At 33.5% G+C, this 25523-nt stretch overlaps 1 protein-coding gene across 1 annotated transcript in view; it reads right to left on the bottom strand.

The window, feature by feature from the left end:
• Nucleotides 1-2253: 2253 nt before the first annotated feature.
• LATS1 (large tumor suppressor kinase 1) overlaps nt 2254-25523 on the bottom strand; it is a 43680-nt gene continuing 20410 nt past the window's right edge. Inside the window, exons 2-8 of the mRNA XM_051997925.1 lie at nt 19322-19830; nt 14477-14627; nt 12165-13684; nt 9306-9888; nt 7447-7629; nt 7094-7200; nt 2254-6231 (exon numbers count right to left, since the gene is read on the bottom strand). Of these exons, the coding sequence (XP_051853885.1) occupies nt 5722-6231; nt 7094-7200; nt 7447-7629; nt 9306-9888; nt 12165-13684; nt 14477-14627; nt 19322-19672 (3405 nt within the window). The 5' untranslated portion in view covers nt 19673-19830 and the 3' untranslated portion in view covers nt 2254-5721. The remainder of the gene's footprint in view (nt 6232-7093; nt 7201-7446; nt 7630-9305; nt 9889-12164; nt 13685-14476; nt 14628-19321; nt 19831-25523) is intronic.

Raw genomic sequence — 25523 nt, forward strand, 5'->3', positions numbered from 1 at the left:
CAAATCTTTACATTTGCCAAACACAAGGTAACTCGAATCACTTGCAACTATATATTGTATATCTATGCTATTCCACTAATCCATGCATTTAGTTTTGATAATTACTCTTATAAGATCTGATATTGCTAATATTCCTTACTTTACTTTTTTCGTTGATATACTTGATATTTTGTTCTTGCAAATGAATTTTTTATAGCTCAATAATTTTAGGGAGCAATCTATTGGGATGACATTGAATTAGTTTAATTTTTATATTGGCTCTGCCCACCCATGAGCAATTCATATTTTTCCAAAGATTTAAATATGACATTAAAGCATTTTATAATTATGTTCATGTAGTTTCAGGGTTTTGCTTGGCAGGTACACTCCCAAGCACTTTATATAGTCTACAGTTATTCTAAATAGAGCATCTTTTATCTCTTCTTGCAAGGCTTCATTGGTAATATGTAGAAATACTGATTTGGGTTTATTTTCTATCTTGCTTCTTTATTAAAATTGTTTCAAACACTTTTAAAATTGAATCTCCAGGATTTTCTAACTATACAATATCTCCTGCAAAAGAAGTTTTATCAACTCAGTGCCTACTCTGATTCCTTCAGTCTTTTTCTGCTTTATTGCTAACATTTCTAATACTGAAAAATAGTGGTGATAATGGAAGTCTCTGACTCACTCCTGATCCTACTGGGAAGTCGTCTAACTTATTTTCCTTCCAAATAATGCTTCTTGATTTAGGTAGCAGCTTCTCATCATTTTTAAAGAAACAACCACTTTTAACTATACTTTCAAGTATTTGTAGTAAAAAATGAGTGTTATGTTTAGGCATGTATTGACAATCATGATTTATGTTATTGATACAATCAATTATATTAATAGTTTTCTGCGTTAAACTATGCCTGTATTCCTGGTAGAAATATCACTTGGTCACTATGTATATATAATCTTTATATATATTATTATGGTCTCTTGGGTATTGTTTTATTTAGAATTTTTGCATCTATATTCATTAATGAGATTGGAATATTGGTAATAACGTTCTGGTTTGGTTTTCATGGTTTAGGTATCAGTGTCATACCTGTTTCATAAGGTAGAACTGCACACTGCTTTTCAACAACATTGGTACTTTCCCAATAATGCTACATGGGCATGATGGGACAGCATGATCTCAGCAAGAGCAAAATTACAAACAATCCAAAGGGCATTGCAAGCACATATGTACATGAAACAAGGAACAAGAGACATAGTTAATATGTATGACCAGAAATGTAGGACAATCAGAATGAGAGTCAAGGGAGAACCCAAAAATGCCACTGGTGGCACCAAGACAGTTTTAAAAACAGAGAAATGTTTTCAATATAATGAAAGGATTTTGTATGGAAATTTTAACGAAAAGTACAGAAAAAGACATCATAAAAAAAAAAGAAGATATGAAAGGACTATTATCCACACCAAGGAAATCACACATCCCAGTATTGAAACTTCTATAGAAGACCATATTAGTATTTTTTCCTTGGCTGTAGTAAAATTGATTTGATATTACAGTCACATACTTGTCATCTTTGAGCAATCTTTATTGAACTCATGGTAATATGTATGAACTAGAAATGATGTCACCTGTTGCAATAAAAGAACTGCCATTTGTGACTTCAAGCACAAATGTTTACTACTTTGAATCTTGGGGGAACAGAGTTAATTCTTAAACAATGGATATGCAAAATCATTCTTAAAACTTTATAGTTTGCTAGGATCTGCTATCACTCCACCAGTATTAAAATTTGAGAACCCAAGGCTTTTCATTTTCATGTCACAATGACTAAGGTTTTCTTTGAGGAATAAATTTAACCATGATTATTACATGTAATAATCAAATATATTCACCAGTGAAAAGAATATTTTAAATGAGAATTTTAAAATAATGGATATTTGGAACATTTCACTGAGTAATTAAAGGATGATGATAAACTGAAAGGATGAAAAACGATAAAGACATTTTAGATTGAAAGATGAGAAACCAGAAAAAATCAAGACGATATACATGTTTTAAAAAGTAAAAAGAATTTAAATTAGGATTAATTTGTTTGTAATGAATGAGCTGTATACATACTAAATATTTAGCTAAACAAAATATAACTTTATCACTATAAATTTATTTTACTAAGAAAAAATGATTAATGAACTTTAGAACAAAGTGTTCTGCATTATATTTATGTAGCAGCATAACAATAGTTAAATTTCCAAACATATTACAGAGGAAAAGATTTTTATATTGGTTTTTATTATCCCAGTAGATGTTACACTAGAGAAAATGATTGAGAAAATACAAAGAGATTCATAAAACAGTCAAAAATGTCACTGATTACTGGAAGAAACTATTACATTCAGAAATATTCAAAGAATTTGGTATTGCAAGGCTGCAATTCCTTCTAACAAAGAATAATTTTATAAAACTGCAGTGTTATAAGAAGAACATTTTTAATACAAAATACATATATACACAATACAATATAAAAGTAAACTGGTATAGTGCCTTCCACACAGGAACTTCTTTTAAGGCGCTTCACAAATATTAAACTAATGTTGACCCAAATTATTCTTTGCTTTGAATAATTAAAGCAAACTAAATGCTTTACTTTACACACCAAAGACATACTTTTTCTAAGGAAGGAAGGAGAGATTGAAAGGAAAAAAAAAGAAAGGGAGGGAAGGAAGGAAGAAGAGTGTTTAATGGTACCTTGGGATAACAACAGCAGCATTATCTATGAATCCATCCACTGCATTTTCTAACATCTTAAACATTATTACTGAAATCAGAAGAAACCATTTCCACTCACAGTTTTGCACTTTGCAACAGTAGAAGGAAACTTGTTTTTAAAGTCAGTCTCAAAGTGACTTTCTAGTCATACATTCTCTAGTTTCTATTACAAATATGAAGGTAGAAAAGATACAGCAAGAGGGCCTGCCTTGGAAAGAATGTCATTGAATAATACATAACAATATTTACAATTACATGATTATAGAACACATTTTATAAATACAATTTATATGAATAAATGGGCAAGTTAAAGAAAGACTAAAATCCTTTTTTCTAACTGGAAAATTTATGTCTCTCAGCTGCTGTTTGTGAACAACTTTGTGGCCCTCCCTCCCACCCCCTAGATGTACCACTGTCTACAATGAATCAATATAAACTGAATTTGGCATAAGACTTAAAAATTAAAGTTAATCTGTAGTATAAAGTATTAGAATTGTAGATAATAAAAGTCTAGAAATGGTTCATAACCCAAATATGGAATGTATACTGCTGTGAGGATATTTCTAGAAAACAATGGTTGCATAATTCCCCAAATTGGGAAATTATAGGCATTATAAATGTTTTCTTTCTTTTGGGGAGGTAGGGGACTAATGGATAGGAGCAAAGGGAAAAGAGAGGAAAGAAGAGAGGTAAGTATCTGTTTTTGTGAGAAATTAACAAAGCTAGTTCTGCCCTGTATTGCACCAGAGATCCAGAAGCAAAAGAATTTTAACAAGAGAACTAAACAACCTAGACTGTAAATTGAGAATTTTAGAGATTTACTTATATGAAGAAGCAAGAGCTGAACTGGAAATTCTTTTACCAGCTAATTTGTTTTGCATAGAGTTTTATGGGAATAACTGTTCCATTAAGTGAACAATGTTATCCCATTAAAATTAATTTTCATACACCTCTCTGAGCAAATGTGCCTTAGAAAGAAACTTATCAACAGCCTACAAAAATACAACTTAAGCATTTTTCTTCAGGTAATCTCCTCCTACACCAAAGCTCAACAAAACAAAGTGGTGGGAGTTTCAAACTTGGATCACCAGAAAGGCAAATATGAGGATAACAGAATGTATCATACAGACCTTTTCTATCATACAATAATAGAAATGCCTTGAGCTAAATCTTGGTGAAACAACTTAAAACAAGTTTTACTGTGTCATTCTATCACAAAGGGAATTTTGAGCTTCTTCATGTTTATGCATATGAATTAAATTTTAAATTAAGATTTAATATAATATAATTCTACTTTATTGGTGCTTAAGGAAAAAAAAGTAAATAAAAAATGGCAATTTTAACTGGCACCCTGCTAATACTCTCCATCTGCCCCTTACCTCCAGAGCTAAGCTAAACATATTTTGGGCAGAATTAACCACTAGGTTTTTTTTTGAAAACTAACCATTACACACAATAAGGATGATGAAATAAGTTATATATTAATGAAAATTAAATAAGTTAGTGGAAATTCATTTTACACAAAGTATAAAATAATTTCTTAGCAATTAACTCCCCATCCCACCCCAAAGAACTACAAACATTCATATCCTTTCACCAAAGTTAAGTAGGTCTTAAAGGATTAATACAGTCAAATACATTTTTCTTTTATAGATAATGTTTTTCTAATGAAGTACTATTCTGAACGAGTTCTGGTTTGACAAATAAACCTTATGATATTCTTGAAATTCCCTAAATCAAATAATCTGCTGCATATATATAAAGGAGGATTTCCTGGCTTTTCTGCCTTTAAAGCCCAACACAAATATTATTTCCTCCATGAGGCCTTTCCTTATTCCTGTCAGCAGTGATCTTCCCCTTTGGATATTGTATATTGTACACCATTTTGTACTTCAAATGCACTTATTATATATTATAGTTATCTTTGTCTTTTTATCCCCATATGAAGACCGTAAGCTCTGTAGCAAGAGGGACAGTCTTCTCTAAACTTTGTATTTCTCTGAGTGTTCTGCACATAGTAGGCACTTGGTAAATGTTTGCTGAACAGGATATTCAAAGATAGTAGTGTCAAAAAACCCTAAACCACAGAAACTTGAAAATAAGTTTGCAACTTTGATCAAAACTACAAAAAAACCCATGAACAAATGATAAAAATATTAATCTAAAAGATCTTTTGTATGGCAGCTGTTTCCTTTTAAACATGGAAATATATAAAAAGCATGTAGTAAAATGAAAGGAAAAATTGGTAGTGCTATAACTTTCTAAAGTTTCTAAGCTTTAAAAATATTTTGAATATACTATTAGATAGATGGACTACAATTATTCTCCCCTCCCCCCCAAAAAATTTAACTATTATTTTCACCTCCTTCTGATAAACAATTGTTGCAACCCTGTATTTCCTATTTCCAGGATGTGAATTATCCACATTATCATCAGCCCAGGGAACACACACTGACCAGATGGCTTAATTTTTCTAGCTTATATTGTAGCAAAGAACCAGAAACACCTAGCTTTGTATCAAAACCAAGGTTATGAAAAGAAATCTGTAAAAGTGGGATATATTTCATATTTGGTTAAAAGCAAAGTTAAACTGTTTTTCCAAAATTCCAAAAGTTTTTTTTAATTTTAAAATTACTTAGTATATGTACAAATAGATAACAGGCATCTCCTTTTAAACAAATCACTATTTCCTTATTTTAAGTACTTAAAGTACCAAGAACTGATTACAAAATCCAGTTCATAATTTAATTTTCCTTATAACACTTTTTCCTAAATTACTGATTAACAATGCTGGAATAAATTAATAGTTCAAATAAATTTCCTAAAATTCCAGAAATAAAATAATGCACACAGAGCAGAAATAAATAGCTCTGTCATGTTTGCATAATTTTTGTCTTGAAACCTCATAATAAGTTGAGGTCTTTTTGCAAAATAACTGCCATAGAAATGCAGTTTAATTACTTTCCAGTGTGCTAAACATAAACTAAATCACCATTTTTGACCCCTGTGCCTGTGTGTTGATCATCTTCATCTGACTGTTGCTCCGAGCTTTGTAAATTATTGTACTCATATTCAATAGGCTTGGGATAATTATATGGATAGCCATTATCATCAAAAAATCTTCGAAAAGTAAATTCATAGAAAGCATGCTCAGGATGCTTTCCATTCTTATACCATCCATTAAGAGTGTCATTTATATTCCCTTCATCATTATCCTCACTCCATAATTTATCTGGATCAACTGGGTCAAAATTTGATGTATCTGTTGGGTGTGTGATTTTAGGAATGTATGAAGCAGACTGCTGTCTCAGATCACTAGAGAAATCAATTGCTTTAAAAAATGGATGAGCTTTTATTTCATCGGCACCATTCTTCCCTAAACGGTCTTCTGGTCCTCGACAAAGTTTAATAATTAGGTCAGAGGCTTCTGGACTCAGTTTGGCTTGTTGTGGAATGTGAAGAGCTGTTTGCCAGTTGATAACCTTGAAATATAAGAAAAACAAAGAAACTACTTCAGACAAAAACTTTTATTAAAAAAAAAAACATAACTGAAATACAATTGATAATTGTTGTTGATAATACATCAGCTGAACTCAAAGAAAAAATTCTACAAAAACCTGAGAGCAAAATGTGATGCATTTTATATGTAATGAAACTCAACAATATTGAAATTTTAGTCAGATATTTCCAACCTTTCTCAGTCCTGCCTCTTTACCCTAAGATTTATTTTTTTTTAAGTTTTCAATCATTCAAAAGCTGAGGCCACACTTCTAATAATGATCTTCTCCATAGTTAGCCAACAGTTAGGTGAGGTGGCTACTTGGCGCAGTGTACAGAACATGATTCAGCCACCTTCCCTCTCTCACCCTGGGAATCAGGAAGAAATTAGTTTAAATTCAGCTTCAGGCACTTACTATGTGACTCTGGCAACTCATTTAACTTCCATCACTCATTCTCTGTTTTCTCAACTTTAAAACAGAATAATAATAGCAACTACCTAACCTTCCATGGCTGTTCTGAGGACCAAATGATATAATATTTGTACAGTGCCCTGAAAACTTAAACTGTATATAAATGCTAACTTCTTGTTCTTTACAATGATCCTTGAACAAAAGAACTCTAATCCATTATCAGACTCCCAACTCAGAGAGAAAAATGAGAACTTTATATTTAATGTCCTCTATTAAATTATTCAATCTTTTATTCCTCCTCTTGACTTATTGCTACTATTATGAACTTGGAAACAAAAAAACCCAAGCACATTAGGAAATACTGAACAAGACTTGACTGGATATACAGGTTGACATGCAATAAGATAATTTTTTATAGACCCATTTACTTTACCTTCATTTGTGTTTCCAATGGTGTCTGTGCCAGGAAGGGAGGCTGCCCCACCAACATTTCAAAGAGAATTACACCAACACTCCACCAATCACACAACTGTGTATAGCCTAAAATAAAATGCCAGCATACTACATTAAAGGAAAGTCATACGTATACAGATCCAACAATAGTAATAATTTAGAAATAAATATCATTAAGCACAAGAACATTAAGTTATAAAAATGTTTTATTATTCAGATTTCAATAACACAAACATTTTTATTATATATCTGATAAGGTAAGGTATGTTCTAAAATGGGTTGTTTATTCTACATAGATGTAAACTCATAAATAAATAACAAAAATCATGGTACCTGTTCGTAACAATACTTCTGGAGCAATATAATTGGGAGTCCCAACCAACGAATGGGCCAGACAACGTTGATGTTGGCGTGCTGCTCTTCTCTCTAGAGGTTTCAGTCGGTCACCACAGCGACAGTTGGCTGGGTCACCCCATTCATTACTAAAGTCCATGCTATCTTGACGTGGATGGTCACCTATATGATAAGATTAAAAATATACAGGAAGTTACTAGGTAATAAAGATAAGAATTAAATGAATGAATTGAACTAAACTTTTCAATTTTATAGTTCTGGTTCTAATTCCACCCTTGATGCTTATGACTTAAATGACCTATGCCAAATCACTTATGCTTCTTAGGCGACAGTTTTGTCAACTCTAAAATGAGAAGTAGAGAATAAGGCCCAAGCCAGAACTCTGGAGTACACCATGCCTACATTGGATGGATGAGTAATGGTCACAGAATACCCACAAGGCTATTGTTGCCTACACTTTGGGCCTAGGTTTCTTGCTAATCGTTTTTTTCAACCTTCAGATTTGTCCTTGAACTTCAATTTGGGGAACACTAACATCATTAAAGAGTATAATCAGTGTCAGTGTCTAGCCATTACTTTTGAATTGGCAAGCATTGTGTCTTCTCTTAAACTGATACTTGAAATGACAAATATTGAGTGTAGGTTTATAAATCCTGTACTAGAAGTGCCTTCAGAGACCATATAGTCAAAACTTCTCATTTTAGAGTTGACAAAACTGTTTAAAGACCAAAAAAATATATATCTTCGGATCTATGCTTTAGTGATGTCCATCTGGCAGCTGTGCAGAAAGAGCTTTTTTCCCTGTCCAAAAAGATTCAGTGACTAACTTTTGCCTTTAGGAGAAATACAAAATTTTTTTTTTTGATCTTTGAACTCTTCATTTTTTGCTCCTACTTGTCACAGAACAATCTCACGATATTCTACTTGACAAATTGTGCATTACACACAAACCAGCCTGCTTTGTTCCCCCATGTGACTCTCTATTTCAAATAAATTTATGTATTTTCATGTAGGTTGTTTTGGATATATTTCCTCAACTGCAGTTCACTAAATCCCTAGGTTTTTCCAAAATTCAGCTTAATTGCTACATCCCTTAGGAAGCTTATGTTGATGCTTCCAACTGCTAGTGTCCTAACCTTAGGAAAAATTTAAAATTTATTTTTTTATTTAATTTTGTTTAGAAATTCCATTCACACCTACCTTGCCAAGAAAGAAAGAAGAGGGGGAAGGGAGGAAGGGAGGGAAGGAAGGAAGAAAGGAAAGAAGAAAGAAAAGAGGAAGGAAGAAGGGGAGAGAGGGAAAGAAGGGAAAGAGGAAAAGAAGGGGGGAAAAGGGAAGGAAGAAAAGAGGGAGGAAGAAGCAAAGGACATAGTGATAAAAATAATAATTTTAATATAATAATTCTCCAGTACAATCCAAACTCTTCAGTGTCTTTGATGAGGAACTGAAACCTTTAGAGGAGTTAAATGATTAGCACTGAACTTGTGAGTCAGAAGGTAGGGGTGTGTGTGTGTGTGTGTGTGTGTGTGTGTGTGTGTGTTTAAAAGACCCATTTATTAGTACTTAGCCCTAAACATTTTACTTTTTTGGTGTCTTAGTTTTTTCAGGAATATAATACTTGCATATTACCTACCTTACAGTGTTGCTGTGAGTACTATGTAAATGTAAGTAGTTATTAAGATGACAGTTATTATTATCATTTAAAGTTATAAGGCAGAGACAGGACTAGAACCCAGGGCCTTCGCTACCAATTTTTTAATCTTTCCACTTTATCACCCTGATTTACCAGTCCATATCAATACAGATGAAGGAAAATAGTTTTTATGACTTTTACTTACCACTCTGATAATATTTAGAATCATGTGTCCATCGAAAGCCTGTACAGAGGCCAAAATCAGTCAGTTTAATATGACCATCACGATCAATCAAAATGTTATCAGGTTTAATATCCCTATGAATGAAGCCCATTTTATGAACACTTTCAACAGCACAGGTAAGTTCTGCTATGTAGAACCTTGCCAAATTTTCTGGAAAGATACCCATTCTAATTAGCAGGCTCATCATATCACCTCCAGGAATGTAGTCCATTACAAAGTACAAATTGTCCTTATCTTGGAATGAATAGTACAGGCGAACTACCCATTCATTGTCAGCTTCTGCAAGGATATCTCGCTCAGCTTTGACATGGGCAACTTGATTTCGAAGCAGCACATCTTTCTTTCTCAGAGTTTTTGTTGCATATAAAGCATTAGTATCCACTTTCCTTGCTAGGCAAACTTCACCAAATGCACCTATTCCTAGTGTCTTTATCTTCACAAACATGGATTTGTCCATTTTAGCCCTTTTAAGACGGATGTAATTAGACTCCTTCTGGCAAAGCATCTTTCTCATTTGATCCTGAGCATCTTGGGATAACCCAACCTAATCAAAATAAATAAATAAATTATTAGGTACTGAAAGTGAAAGATTTCCCCCCTACTATTTTTGTTATACATTTAGAAATACACAGAAAAATCAGGCATGTAACTTGAAGGTTAAATGTGGAGTAATTTTTAATAAAGCATGTTAGAATTCTATAAGACACAAGAAAAAAATTAAATGTCAGATGTGCATTTCAAGAAATAGTTAAAACAGGATTTACAAGGTGAGTGTGCTCACAAGATTCTGCTATTAGGAACAAGGACAGGATAATGATGGTCAGCTTCCTTACCCTCCTTAAAGCACTCGCACAAACTAAAACGGTCCATGTGCTAAGCCCCACAAAAGACATCTTTTGACATGCATTCTCATCTGCCCCTCCATGCATATTCCATCCCAAATCATGACTAAACTGTGAGAGACACTCACCCTCCATAAAATGCCCCCAACTTTGAAGTGTGGCTAAGCCCTCAAATACCCCTCTCCTCTCTCTTATTTGAGGTGGCCCATTTTGCCTTTCTATCCAATGCTGTGAAACAGGTGGTGGTGGTGGCTTTTCCTATGTTCTCCTCCTCCAATGAAGAAAAAAATTAGTTTCACCCCAGCTTGGCTGATTCTTCTGCAACTAATGTATTAAGAATGAAAGCAGGTAGCTTCTCCCAGCCTAACCATCTATTTTAATCACCACTTTGAAAGAGAAACAAGACAACAATTTTTAATAGTCAGCTTTCTCCTTTATCTTCCTAGGGAACTAAAACAGGGATGATCTTGACGGTTCTTTATTAAAGTATAATGGAAGAAATACTTCTTTCCTGATGAAAAAGGATGTTTTGGGTTTTTACTTTAGGCTCATTCACTAACAAATATTGTAAAACAATATGCAATCCAACACAAGATTTTATAGAAAGGGAAAGCAGAAAAGATCAGCTAAAAACTTAAAAAAAAAAAAAAAAAAAGAACTTATTAGATGGAGAATTTAAGAGGGAATGACAACTTTTTTCTCCACTAATAAAATAATTAAAAGTTCTATAGAGAAATGGAATTAAATTTTAAAAATTAGAAGAAAATTTAAGACTAAACACTAGTTAAAATATAGCAACCTCATGCTTCTGTTATGATGCATATTTTCATGCAGTTTTAAAAAGGGCGTCATGCTAGTCTTAATATAGAACTGTTGCTCTGAAGTCTTACTTGCCTACACAGTAATGGAGGCTACAGAAGTCAGCAAAGCTTCCAACACCTTAATAGTTTAAATCAGCTATTAGTGAAAGTGAAGAGGAAAAAGGAAAAATAAACTAAGAAAATAAACCTAGATAGACTTTAGTAAGAAATCTTACATAAAGGTCAAAAACATTTTAAAGGCATTTACCAAAACAACAAAATTCAAATGATAAAATTAATATAAATACTGTGAAATTCACAGATTTAAAAATATAACTTAAAGCAAATGGCTTGATCAAGTTAGGTGAAAGTGTTCCTATTTCCATATAGCTGTAATTTAAAGACATAAAACCTCATGAAGGAACTATTTCAGTAAATTCAAAACACATCACAGAGTTTCAATATTAAAACTATAATAAAGGCACAGAGAAATTTATATGCCCAAGCTATAATGATTATCAACATATGTACAAAAAAACTAATTGAATTAGAAGCAGAAAACCACAAACTATATCTCTAGAGTAAGTGGTATCTCTTCATGAGAAAATAAAGTTATTGGTACTAAAAATACAGCAGTTTTATTTTTCTGTAACTAATAAATTATACATGCTATATTGAATCTTTCTAATAAATTGACTGTGAGATGAAAAATAAACAAAAGGATTTTCCTTGTCAAACTTTCAAATGAAATTTAATAAATTCTAACAAGGTCAATTCCAAAAATTTACTAATTCTATTAACTGCTTAATAATGCAAAAGGGAAAAGAATCTTTATGTTTACGGTTTTTAAACACAGCACACTATCATGCAAAATTCTAAAAAAATAATCTTACCAATTTCCATAGTTTAAAATCATGTAAAACCTATATAATGTAATGACTTCAAATTGATGCAAGCCAAAATTCATGAAAGACTGTACCATATGAATAATAAATACAAAATTAAAATGCTATGAAGTTTGTGATAATGCTCAGAAGACTAAAGCTAATCAAAATCAATTTGTGTTATTTTTATATGTCAATAATTTGAAATGTAAATATGCTGGCAATATAATTTTTAAGTAAACATGTATTTATATATTCGCACAATTTCAAAAGAGATTTAAAAAAATTCTTTACCCGCATCATTTCATTTTCTAGTTGTTTCTTACGATGAAGACGTTGGTGATGAGACTTGAGTATGTTTTCCACATGCTGCTCCATGAAGAATTTAAATGCCTGAGGAGAATAACTCTGAATACGAGATTCCCTTCTCTCTTCATCTCTCTTATTTTTCCTAACAGGGACAGGTGAAGTTGTAATCTGTTTCTTTTCTTTATCTCCACTATCAGTATTTTCATAATTCTTTTCCCCTTCATCTTCCTTCGGTGAACAAGGTTGATCCTCTTTACTAGGTTTGGGTACTGATTCATATGGAGGAACAGAGGAATTCTGGTGTAGTAAATGTTTTGGATATGGTGGTGGAGGGCCTTGATAATTTGGAGCCTCAGCAACAGGGGGCATAACTGCCATAGTTGAGGATGGACCCTCAGAAAAAGCGACTGACTGTGTGGTTTGAATTGGTTGTGGAATCCAAGAAGGATGGGTAGGTGCTAAAGCAGTCTGGAGTTCTGGTTTTAAGACACGCATGCTTTTCACTGGTTGCTGAATAGGGGCTGGTGTAATAGCAGTTACTGTTGTAGCTGAAGGCTGAGAATTAGCAGAGTGGGTTGATCTATTTCCTAATGGATTATTGAAAGAATTTGATCTTACTGGAATGTTAGGTTGCCATGCAGGGATCTCATGTCCACTACTAGGTGATGACTGAGGTGGAGCAGATGATGACTGAGGCCAGGATGTTTGTAATGCAGGTACAGTTATATTATAAAGTTCCATATTGTGACTGTTTCTATTTGGCACCATCATAGATGAAGGAATGTTTCCGTTTGTATATGGTGAAGAATTAGCAGGTCCCCCAGGTTGTATCTGTAAAGTACAAGGACTCTGCCCATTGGTTGGAGACAAAGGATATGGAGGGGGAGGCTGACGACTCACAGAGCCACCAGGAACAACATTCTGGTGCATCATAAAATCATTCTGACCACTGCCATTTTGAATTCCAGGTCTTCCCGAAGGAAAGTTAAATTTGTTGTTAGAGCTTTGCATGATGATTGGTTGTCTGCCAACAGGAACAGAATTAATGCCTCTCTGTCCCTGACTAGAAGGATTCAATGGGGAAGTGTTTAGAGGTGGTGGAGGGTAGTTATCCTGCCACGTGCCAGGTGGCACTGGAGAAATACGAGAAATCATATAGTCCATGTTCCCAGAATAACGTTTGGTTTGAGAATTTGGTTCCCATGATGAGGGAGGTGTACCTTTTGGAGGGGGAGTCTGGCCCCTTGGAGGTGGTGGAGGAGGGGTAATACTCCTTACTTGTGGAGGTGGTGGGGGGTTCACTCTCTGTCCATTGCCAGGATGACCCTGAGAAAATGCTGCTATACCAGATCCTGATAAAGGTCTTCCTACATCTGTCTGAGAGTTAGGACTTTCAGAGCGGAAAACTACACTTTCTCCCAGTGGTGGGCCATGTCTTTGAGGGACCAAAGATTCTTTAGAGCCTTTCCAGCTTTGTTTCCGGTTAACTGATTGCTGTACATTCCCTGATTAAGAAAGAGAGAAAGAGAGAGAGAGAGATAAAAAGCCATAGAATTTTTGTAAATTTTGGTCCAAAAATACTGTGACTATTAACTAAAATTTACTTTTTTTCAAATTATGACTGGTAACAGTGACATTAATACAATTCAGTTCATACTTAAGAGAAAAGAGAACAAATGATAATAGCTAGGCACCGAATAAAATTAGAATTTTGCAATTACAAATTAGTAAAATAAAAAACAAAAAATTTATGAAAGAATAGTTTAAAAGAGACTTAATGATTGAAGAAAAAAGCCTTTAAGTCAATCACAGCATCACCCAGTAGTAGCATTTCTGGTACATTATAACTTCCCTTTAGCCTTTAAAAACCCATAATTTCATTGATGTGAGTATTCCTGACATCAGAATAGATTATAATTTTTTAGGCTTCAGTAAACAGTGCTAAAGAATTGTTATGGCTGCAAACCATTCACCTAAGTGTCAGCATTGTAACACTCTCTGTATCCTTAAATGAAAGATGCAGCACCACTGCCAGGCCAATACTCACAATTTAAATTCCCTTGGTATTGCCTTTGAGAATTCGATGTTATGATGACAAATTATAGAGTAAAATTTAATAGAAAAATTTATTACAAAGTTATTCTAAATCATGCTTATCAATTTCTAGAATCATAAAAAAGAAATTCCTTTCTAAAAGCAAAGAAGAAAACTTAAAACAAGTACTTATGTGATAATGGAAGCTACTTGATTAGCTTATATTGTCTTGAAATAATACAGAGAAAAATGGATTAACATACCTGGTGGTTTGGGGCCTGCATTAACAGGTCTGGCAGCAGCTGCAGCCATTTGTTCTCTTCGAGGATCTTGGTAACTCATTTTACTAATAAATTCAATCGCTGCTTCTATACTTTTATTATTAGTTTGCCGAAGTGCTCGTATAACCATATCCTATGTGGAAGTTTACAAAGAGGGAAAGAATTGAATTCTTCTAAATTGTTGAGGAAAAATTTATTGTTTGAAATGTCCTAGATACGACCGTAATTTTAAACACAAGGACCTAATCACAGAAAATGGTCTATTAAAAAACTATATAATCTCCTAATTTAAAAAAAACTCTTGAACCATATTTGAATTTTTTAATATCACTTGTTAAACTCTCTCTTCTAAAATGAACTGCTTTGTTCTTAATTACATTATTTCTATTGCTTTTACTTCATATATAAAGATGCAATATATGTGATTTCATCAATTTGGTAAACTTTCAGTATAGTAATTCCCTCTTCCACATTCCCATATTGGATTTGCTTGAAACAAAGATAGAAGAATTAGCCAGGGCAGAGCATTATATAGGTGTCAGATATCGGATATGAATCCTAATCTTCCCAATTCCAATCCAGCACTCTATTCACTTTGTTATACTATTTCATATTGATATAAAAAACTTAATGTAGTTAATAATAAGATCTTAAGGTAATTATTTAACTTGCTGGAGGTTTTTTTCAGAAGTAAGGTATTTTTATTAAATACCTTCACCATCAAGAACATTTATTAAATATTTAATTGAACATGGCACTATACAGAAAGAACTACATTGTTTTGGTATATCTTGGAGCTTACAACCAAATATACTAATGTAGCTAAAGAAATAAAGACAATAGAAGAAAAATGTGAAAATGATGCATTAAAGAACACTCCTGAATAATCCAGGGGTAGTTGCTGGGGGGCCAAAGCTGAGGATTTTAGTCATGGAATTCTCATTTTAAATCGAGTGATATACACTGGGATACAGAATTGAATTCTGAAAAATATCTTGAGTACCAACAATGTTAAAGGCCTTTTTAAGATAACAAAAGCTAATTAAGTGGTAGACTATACTGGAACTTTTAGATCTATAGACCCTTAAAGTTCTTGCCATATATCAAAATGTCTCAGTCAGTTCTGTTTAATCTAGAATGGTTTCATATTAGAGATATTATTTCATAAGTAAAATGTGATGAAAAAATACTTGCGGTAACATGTAAAGATTGCTACCAAAGAAGACTTAGAATAGCTTTGTTTGAGATAAGCAGAAGGAATGGGCTTGTATTGCAGCATACAAAATTATAAAAATAAGTCCAGAAGACATAAAGTAATTTGAAGAAAACTGAAGAGTATCAACAAGAAAAAAACCTTGTAGAAGTAAGTAGTATTTAGGCAGACTGTTAGGCATCTGTGAAGTAAAAGGTAATGAAGGGATATATTCCAACCAAGATGAAAAGCATATGCAAAGGCATAGAAATGAGAGATAGGTCATGAAGAAGGAACATCTAGCAGTTCAGTTTGAATTAGATAGAGGATAATGATTAAACTAGAGGAGAGTAATCTAAGCCAAGTCTGGAAAGACAGGTTGGATTCAGAGTGTGAAAGGCTTTATGTGCCAAATAAAGAAGTTGCTATTTTATCCCAGAGGCAATATGGAATCACTGAAGCTTCTTGGGAGGTAGGATGACATGGTCCAATCTGTGCTTTAGGAATAGTAATTGGAGAAAGCAGAGAATGGTAGAGACCAATTATAAAATTTTATAAGTTAGACTGATTAGGAAGGCTTTCTTGCTTGCAATTTCCAGGTAAGAAATGATAATCACCTGAACCAAGGATAGCTATATGAGTAATAAAAAGGGGATGATGAATGCAATAGATGCTGCCAAGGTAAAAATCAACATGACTGGATTTGACTAGCCAATTTTTGAAGTGCAGGATATTTGTAAAGTTAATGAATTTTCATAATTCAAAGCACTACACATATGAAATGTGATCTTATTAACATTGTTATGGAGATGATGCTGATGATGACACTATGAAAATTCACATTTATATAGCACATTATAGAAAAAAGAATCTTATTTTTTCTGAATTGTTTACAAAATAAGGGATGTTATCCATGTCTTAAGTTAGAAATAAAGACTATCTTTAATTACAGAAAAAAACTTGATCGGATTTCTTTATTTCTTATTTGGATTCTTTGAACATTTGGCAGAATTTACTTGTAAATTCATCTGGTCATGTTTTTTCTCCCTTTTTAGAGTTCATTCATAGCTTGTTCAATTTTTCAATGAGACTGGATTATTTAAAAAACTATTTCTTGTTCTATGAATTTGGTTATTAACAGTTTTATTTCTTTCAAATATCCACTCATTTCATTTATACTCTGAATTTTTTTAGGCATATAATTGAGCAAAAGTTTTTACTAATTTGTTTCTTCATTTCCCTTTTCAATTTTCCTTAACATTTCTTTAACAATGTGTTTTTTTTTCCTTTCAAAAGAAAAAGATAGGACCAGTTGATGTTTTATGGGTTGTTTTTTATAAATTTATTTCCCCTCTGAAATTCCTAGGTTTTACTGATTTCTTACTTGATTTTCAAAAATTCTATTTTTTGCATTGAATTGAGTTTTCTTGATTTGTTGTTTTTCTATTTTTTAAAAATGTGTATCTACTTCCTTGATCAGTTCTTTCTGATGAAAGTATTTAGAGATATAAATTTTACCCTGGGGATTATTTTGGATATACCCCAAAGTTCTGTCATGTTGTTTCACTGTTGTCACTTTCTTTGATTACAAAATATCCATTCAGCTCTATTACTTCTTTGACTCACTTTTTTTTTTTTAAAGGATTAAATTATTTAATAGCATTTATATTGAACCCTATTCTTCAAAAGAACTATGTCAATGGAAAATTTTTGTGTTATGGTCCATAAAGCATGTGTTTCATTTTTCTATTTTCCATATTATTTTGAGATTTTTATGCTCTAGCAAGAGTTTGGAAAACTATATATGGAAAGAGGACCAAAACTACATCTTCTTCCATTTCCTCTAGCTAAGAATGGCTTTTGCCTTCTTAAATATAATAAAACTTAAATTTAAAATGTAAAACCATTCTTAGCTCGGGGGATGTCTGAAAACAACTGCCAAGTTGGCTTTAGCCTGCATTAGTTTGCTGAACCAACCCCTAGTAAAAAATTTTATAAAGATACCACATATAGCTAAAAAAATACACACAAATCATTTTGATTCCTAAATTGCCAAAGACCTATCACATCTAATTTTTCTAAAATTCTAAAATTCTTAACATTCTTTTGGCTCATCTTTTTGGTTAAATTTATCTAGTTCTGAAAGGGATATTACATTGAAATCCTCAACCATTTAGTTTTGCTATCTATTTTCCCGTGTCCTTTAAACACATTTTCCTTTAAATATTTTAATCAGCCACGTGTTTCTATGCAAATATTCACAATTCCCCCAGCAACATGCATTAAAAAAAAAAAAATCCTTAGATCATCAGAGTATTTTTTAAAATCACTTTTCCCTTTAATCATTATTGGATTAAAAATGCACTATTCTGTAAATTCTGTAAATTACCTAATTAACAAAAACTCAAAAACTATGAGGTATGAACTATATATAAAACAGCAATAACTAGACAAATAACAAGTAGAATAAACTGTTTCTTCTTTATAGTTTGGTGATAAACTTGACTTCACAATTAATTAATACTTAACAATTTTGTTTTTAAAAATTAAAATCAAATCTTGACTATTACAATCTATTGTGGTAATATTCATGGTCAAATTTAATACAATCTCTTTATTTCCTCCAATGTTTCCAATCAAAGTGTATAATAAGGAAATAGGAGAAAATTTAATATAAACCTAAACAAAAGAAATCTAGGTGTAGGAAAAGCTATAAAAGAGATTCTCAGTATTAATAATAAAGATTATGATGTAACAACTGAATTAACTATACTTTTTAAAAATAATAACATGGATGAAAGCTGCCCATCAATGAAAATTTATAATTCCTGAGTACTGAACATACCACTTGACTTCCTCATATATTATTGTAAATTCCCTCCCCCCCCTTGCCATTGCCTTATAAAGATAGACATTTTTACATCATCCTTCATATTCACACAATCAACTCTCCTTCCTCAAACCCTGTACCTGTGGCTGTACAAAATTTTTTTGACTGAAGACTCTGTCCTTTGGATTCCTAGGCTACTCCAGGTAGAATAGAATAAGTCTGTGATCCTTTTTTTTTGTTTGTTTTTTTGTTTTTATTGTATTTAGATGCCAAGGTATTAGGTTCATGGAAATGAATAAATGGTATGAGGACTACAAAAAATTTTTGTGGGTGACAGGAAAAAAATATATATATATATACACACACACACACACCTCAACTAATATTCATGCTTCAGATTCAAATCATTTTTCTATCAAAGTAAATCTTTTGTTTAGAAGGCAATTCAAAAAGAATTTAGCATAACCTATAGTTAATCTTGTAAATATACTTAAACTTGTTAAAAAAAAAAAAAACTGATCTTAAATCCACTTTGAATGAGCCTCTGACATACTGGCTGTTTGACCCTGATCAGGCACTTAACCTCCTGGTGCACTAAGCCAGGAGTCAACAAACTCCTTAGGCAACTCTAAGACTGTAAATTGTAGAGAAGATAAACAATCTTATTGATAGAAGGACTTTTCCTATCTGGAATTTTTCCAAATTAATGAAATTACAGCTCTAATTTCTATCCTTATCCTTGGTTCTACATAAATTTTGGGTCAACATAAATGAAATATTTTAGTGTGTTTTTAAAGGTTCTTACCTCATCAAATCCAGCAATTTGCATATCTTGTAGCATTTGTCGATTGACTTCTGAAGCACTCCTGGTGGATGAACTGGCTTCATTTGCAAATGGGAGTAGAGAGTTTCTTATTTCTTGCAAAGCTTTATGATATGTCACAAATTTGGGTGGATTCCGACCTTGTCGAGGATCTTCAGTTGTCATTTTGCTCATACTGTGCTCAGCTTTTGCAGCATCTGATGGTTTAGGTAAATTTCTAAGAGACTCCCGTATTTCTTGCAACATTTGCCTGCTACTGCCAGTGTAGTTACTGGCAGGAAAGGTCTTAGGCCTCATTTGTCTATACCCTTCCGGCTTTTCCCCTCTCTTCATGAAAACATCTATCTGTTAACCTTCACAAAGGATTCATTTACACAAATATCTGTCAAAACTACTTGGTAGTTTCAGAATTCTCTCAAGCAAAAGGTGAAAATGGTACTTCATAAAGCCTTGAGGTCTGCTGGGTTCTTCCCGGCTGAAATGGTTCAACTCTAAAAATAACGAAAAATTACAGCTATAATTGATTACAATGAAAAGAGGATTGAATCTAGTCAGAAATGAATTATTGTGGGCCTGGAAAAATCACAAGCTCTTCATATTTCATTTTCTTTACTTTAAATGTACAGAAATGTTGCAAGGATCAGTGAGTAAATTAACTTTGAAAAATATAAAGTATAATGCAAATATATCAATAAATTTGCAGTGGAATATCACCAACAAACAATTATTAAGTAGTTAATATATGTCAAGTACTGTACTAAGCAATGGAAATAAATATAAAGGTAAAAAATATTCTTTACCCTCAAGAAGCTTATATTCTAATGGAGAAGACAACAGGTAAATAATTAATATAAATTACAAATAGGGTAAGTAATCAATTAACAAATCAATAGACATTTCTTAAACATCAATTATGTATCAAATACTATATAGGTGCTGAGGATAAAAAGGGACAAAAGGGATTCTCTGCCTTCAAGGAGTGTACATTTTAAGATAAAAACAAATATCTACAAAGCAAGCTATATACCGAATAGAAAATAATTAACAGAGAAAAGACACTGGAATTAAAAGGATTGGAGAAGGCTTGCTGTAAAATGTGGGATTTTAGTTTAGTTGGAATTTAAAGGAAGCCAAAGAGGTCAGTAGTCAGGATGAAGGAGAAAGAGCGTTCAAGGAATAGGGAGGGTACAGTCAGAGAAAATGCCAGGAGGCAAGATGGAGTATCTTATTTGTGGAGCTAGTGTTACTGGATGGAAGAATATGTGTTAGAGACTAAGGTGTAACAAGATTGGAAAGATGGAAGGGGACTAGGTTATAAAGGGTTTTGGATGCTAAAAACCATTTAGTATTTAATTCTGGAAGCAAGAGGAAGCCATCAGTTTACTAAGGGGGAGGGGGAGGGAATAACATGACCTGTATTTTAGGAAAATCACTTTAGTGCCTGAAGGGAAGATGGACCTGGAATGAAAACAGATTTGAGGGAGGGAGGCTCATGAGCCAACTATTGTAATACTCCAATCATGAGATGATGAGGGTCTACAGCAGAATAGTGCTGCAGAAGAAGGGAGCATATTTGAGAGATGTTGCAAAGGTGAAATGAATTGCTGGGCAACAGCTTGGAAATGGATTGGAAATGGAAGGGGGGCGGGGTGAAGATGAGAGAGAGAATGAGAAATTTAGGATGACTCCTGGCCTGACAGCCTGAGGGACTGGAAGGATGGTGCTGCCCTATTTATAATAATACAGAAGATAGGAAGGGAGCAAGGTTTAGAGAAATAGATAATGAGTTTGGAATTAGACATGTTGAAGGTCAGTTGTCTATTGGACATTTAGTTCCAAATGTCTGAAAGACAGTTGGAAAAGAAAGCTTGGAGGTCAGTAGGAAGAATGTGGCAGGAAAGATAAGTTTGAGAATCATCAGTATAGAAGTGGTAATTAAATCCATGGCAGTTGACGAGATGGTGCACCAAATGAAGTAGTAAAGAAGGAGAAGAGAAGAGAACCCAGGGTAAAACGCTATGGTACACTTTTGGTTAGACAGTATGTTCTGGACGAAGATCTAGCAAATGAGACCAAGAATGAGTGATCATACAGGTAGGAGAAAAACCAGGAGAGTGGTATTCTGAAAACCTACAAAATGAGAATTTTAATGACGAGAAAGTGATCAAGTGTTGAAGGCTGCAGAGAGGTGAAGGAAAATTAGGAATGAAAAAGGGCCACTGAATATGGCAACTAGAGCTCATTAGTAACTCTGGAGAGTAGTTTTGGTGGAAAGATAAGATCAGAAGACAGATTGTAAGGTGTTAAGAGAGCAGAGAAAGTGGAAACACCTATTATAGATGGCCTGTTTTTGAATTGAGGCACAAGAGATTGAATAGCAGGGATGGAAAGGGTCAAGTGAGGGTTTTTTCAGATACTGGAGACACAGCATGTTTGCAAGCAATAGGAAATGAGTCAATAAAGACGCAGAGTTTGAAAATAAGTGAAAGAGTGGAGATGACAGAAGGGACAGTCTGTTGAAGGAAATGGAATTGCCTGAACAAGTGGAGGGGTTAGGCTTGTTAGGGAGTAAAGCCACTTCATTATGTGAGTCATGTGATGGAGGAGAAAATGGCAAAAGATACCTAAATGATAGGAAATGAAGAGAAGAGAAGAGGGAATAAAATTTGGCAAGGTTCTCGGTTGAGAGTAGAGATTGGGAAAAGAGGATCCTTGGGAGCTTGAGGAGGATGAAAAGGTTTGGAAGAGCTGCTATGGATAGTGCTAGAGGTAGATAAATATAGGGATATAGGTATATAGATAATAGAGGTATAATAGGATTGCCTACCATAATAATGAAGCCCCAGATGAGGTTCAGAGAGCCACATGAATGAGTATGGAAGGACATCACTAGAAAAAAACCTTTTGCAGAAAATGAGTATTGAAGCAAGCCAAGCAACTGATAAGGCAGAAAAGCATTCCTGGATATATATTGCAGTCAATACAAGTGCTAAGCCTGGAGTCAGGAAGACAAGTTCAAATCCAACCTCAGACACTTTAGGTTGCTATAAGTCACTTAATCTCTATTTAGGATCTCAGTTCCCCCACTTGTTCAATGAGGGTAAGAATAGTTCCTACCACCCAGGTTATTGTGAGGATCAAAAGGGATGATAAATATAAAGTGCTTAGCATAGTGCTTGACATAGCAATTACTGGAGCTGTTCAGTCATTTCAGTCATGTCCAACTCTTTGTGACCCAATTTGAGGTTTTCTTGGCAAAGATATTAGAAAGATTTAACATTTTCTTCTCCAGATCAGTCGAGGCAAATTGAGCAAACAGGATGAAGTAATTTGTCCAAGATTCCACAGCTAGTAAGAATCTGGGGTTGGATTTAAACTCGGGTCTTCCTGAGTTAGACCTTTTGTTTTATCCACTGTGCTGACCTGGAAAATAGTAAGCACTACAAAAATGTTACCTATTATTCCAAGCACAGGGGGCAATCAGGTCAAAAGAAAAGAAAAAGGAGATGATGTGTCACATGCAAAGAAAAGCAAATGGGTCAACTTAGATGGATTGGAGACTATATGGAGGTAAGAACAGTGTAACAAGATTGGAAAGTTAGGATCCAGGTAGTAAAAAGCTTTAAATGCCAAACCAGAGAACTTTATATTTCATTCTGGAGACAAGGAGGAGATAAGACAAAGTAGCCAGGTAACAAGGTACCCATTCACTATTCTTTACATTCAATATTTAGCAACATTAAATACAGTCAGTTCTCATCTTTTGCAGTAGTCATCTTCAATAAATTCACAGCAAAAACAAAATTAGACAGTACTGAACCACTTCTCCTAAGGAAACTACATGTTTAGGTTCTTGTGAATCTCAGGTCACATTTATTTTTAACACTTTCTGAACTGACCTCACCTACAAATTAATGAGGTTCTCTTCCTTTTTCTGGATGTACCATATTGCTGATTCATTAACACTGAACTCACAGCCAACAGCCCATAATTCATGCCTGAATGAACCTTATCTAACACTTGCATTTTCTCCAAAGGCATATTAGTCATCAGTGTAGTACCATGCTTGGGGATCATTTTTAAACAGTAAAATCATTACCCCAAAAAAGAGTTCCCCCCCAAAAGGGACACTAAGTATATTATGCAAAAGACACTTTTTTTCCTTGTAATATTTGTTATTTTTAATCTTTGCTTTGGCCACTAAAAAACAAACAAAAACTCCCAAAACTTAACCAAAAACTTAGAACAGAATCAAATTCTCAGTTCTTGCTCTCCTTAGTTTCCACTAGCACTCCCAAGCAAGGCTGTGGGGAGAATGAAACACGAAGAGAGAAGAAACCCATAATACACACCAGAGAGGAATAGTCAAGAGAATGAATTGCATCTCCAGGGTCAGAGTGGTTACATGAGGAAATGGGAGGAGAAAAGGAGTTCTCCTTAATAAGTAAAAAAGCCAATTCAGCATTCTAGAGAGAAGCTGAAAGTCCCTCCAAATGAGATGATTCTGGACCCATTTCATGTAGTCTGTCCTTTCATTTTTCAAAATTCTTTATAGTAGTTGAATACTAAACTCTGAACTAGGGATCAGGAGAGTATTAGAAAAAGCAAATTCTGACATCAGCACAAACCAAAGCTTCCCCAGGCTCCAAAATACCTATACCAACAGTGTAGGTGCCTTAGTGATTGAATTAAGGGCAGGTCATTAAAGTGAATGGAGAAATGGCATATAAAATTATTAAAACTTAAGGGATCAAAGGAGGGAGAATGAACCTCCCATGGCACAGGGATAGGTATCAGGGTCTAGAACCCACAGCATATAGACAGACACACAGATAAACATACCTGGAAATAGAACTAAAAATTAATAAAAACCCTAAAGAGGAGAACCTCTTATGGATGTTCCAGCCACCTAGCTTGGTCCTCCACTCACACATGTTTATAATATGAGAGCAGAAATCAGAAAGCAAAACACCACTTTGTTCAACCTTAACTGAGCCCATGAATATTATGCTACTCAAATTTTTGGCTGCTTTGCACAGAGGTTGATTTTGTCATTACAAGTAAATTCTAGTGAACAGGAACATAAATAAAAACAGATCTTTCTTTAATAAAATTAATAGTATCTATTTAACACCAACAGGGATAAGCTAGAGGCTTTCCAATAAAATCATGAGTGACACAACGCAATTGTAGAAATGCTAACTCTAGAAATAAGGAAAGAAAAGGCAATTAAAGGAATAAGCACAGATAAAGTACCAGGAAAATTACTTTTCACAAATTATATAATAGTTTATCATCAGTCTTTCTATATATTATCTATAAAACCCAGGAGGAAGAGATAAATTCCATTTAAAGCAACTACAATTAAAAAACAATACTATGTAAAACAGTTGGAAATGTACCTGTCAAGAAATACATGGCAACTATATGAATACAACCATTAAAAAAAAATCACTATAAAAATAAAGGCAGCATGGAAAAAAATTGAAGAAACACTAATTCCTCATAGGTAGATCAAGGCATATGATAGTACTGCCTAAATTTGTTTAATGTTATATCAATTAAACTTCTAAAACATTACTTGATACCTAGAAAAAACAATAATCAAATTTATTTGGAAGAATAAAAGGTAAAAAAATCTCCAGGGAATGAAAAAATGGGCGGGGAGTGGAAAGGAAGGGATCCCAACTATTTCAGATTTCACACTACATTACTAACTAGTAATTAATAAAATAATTTGGTACTAGTTAAGAAATATGTTTATCAGATTATGTACACAATTTCTTTTCAGTCATATCTGAGTTTTTGTGACCCTATTTGGCATGCATTCTTGGCAAGCTATGCTCAAAAAGTTACTAAATTGTGTATATCCATTAACACAAGCAATACTACTACTTGGTCTACATGTCAAAGAGATCAACTATGGAGGAAAATGACCTATGTGCAAAGATATTTATAGCAGCTCTTTTTTATAATAATAACAAACTGGAAACTAAAAGGTTAGCCATGAATTGGCAATAAAATTGATAAATCTTTGGTAAATCTGATTAGAAAAAGGAGAGAGGGAAATCAAATTGGCAGTCTTAAAAATGAAAAAGGAGAACTTTCCACTGATGAAGAGGAAATTAAAGAAATAATAAGGGGTTACTTTGCCCAACTTTATGCCAATAAATTGGATAACCTA

This window comes from Antechinus flavipes, chromosome 4, assembly GCF_016432865.1.
Source record: "Antechinus flavipes isolate AdamAnt ecotype Samford, QLD, Australia chromosome 4, AdamAnt_v2, whole genome shotgun sequence".
NCBI classification, from domain to species: Eukaryota; Metazoa; Chordata; class Mammalia; order Dasyuromorphia; family Dasyuridae; genus Antechinus; species Antechinus flavipes.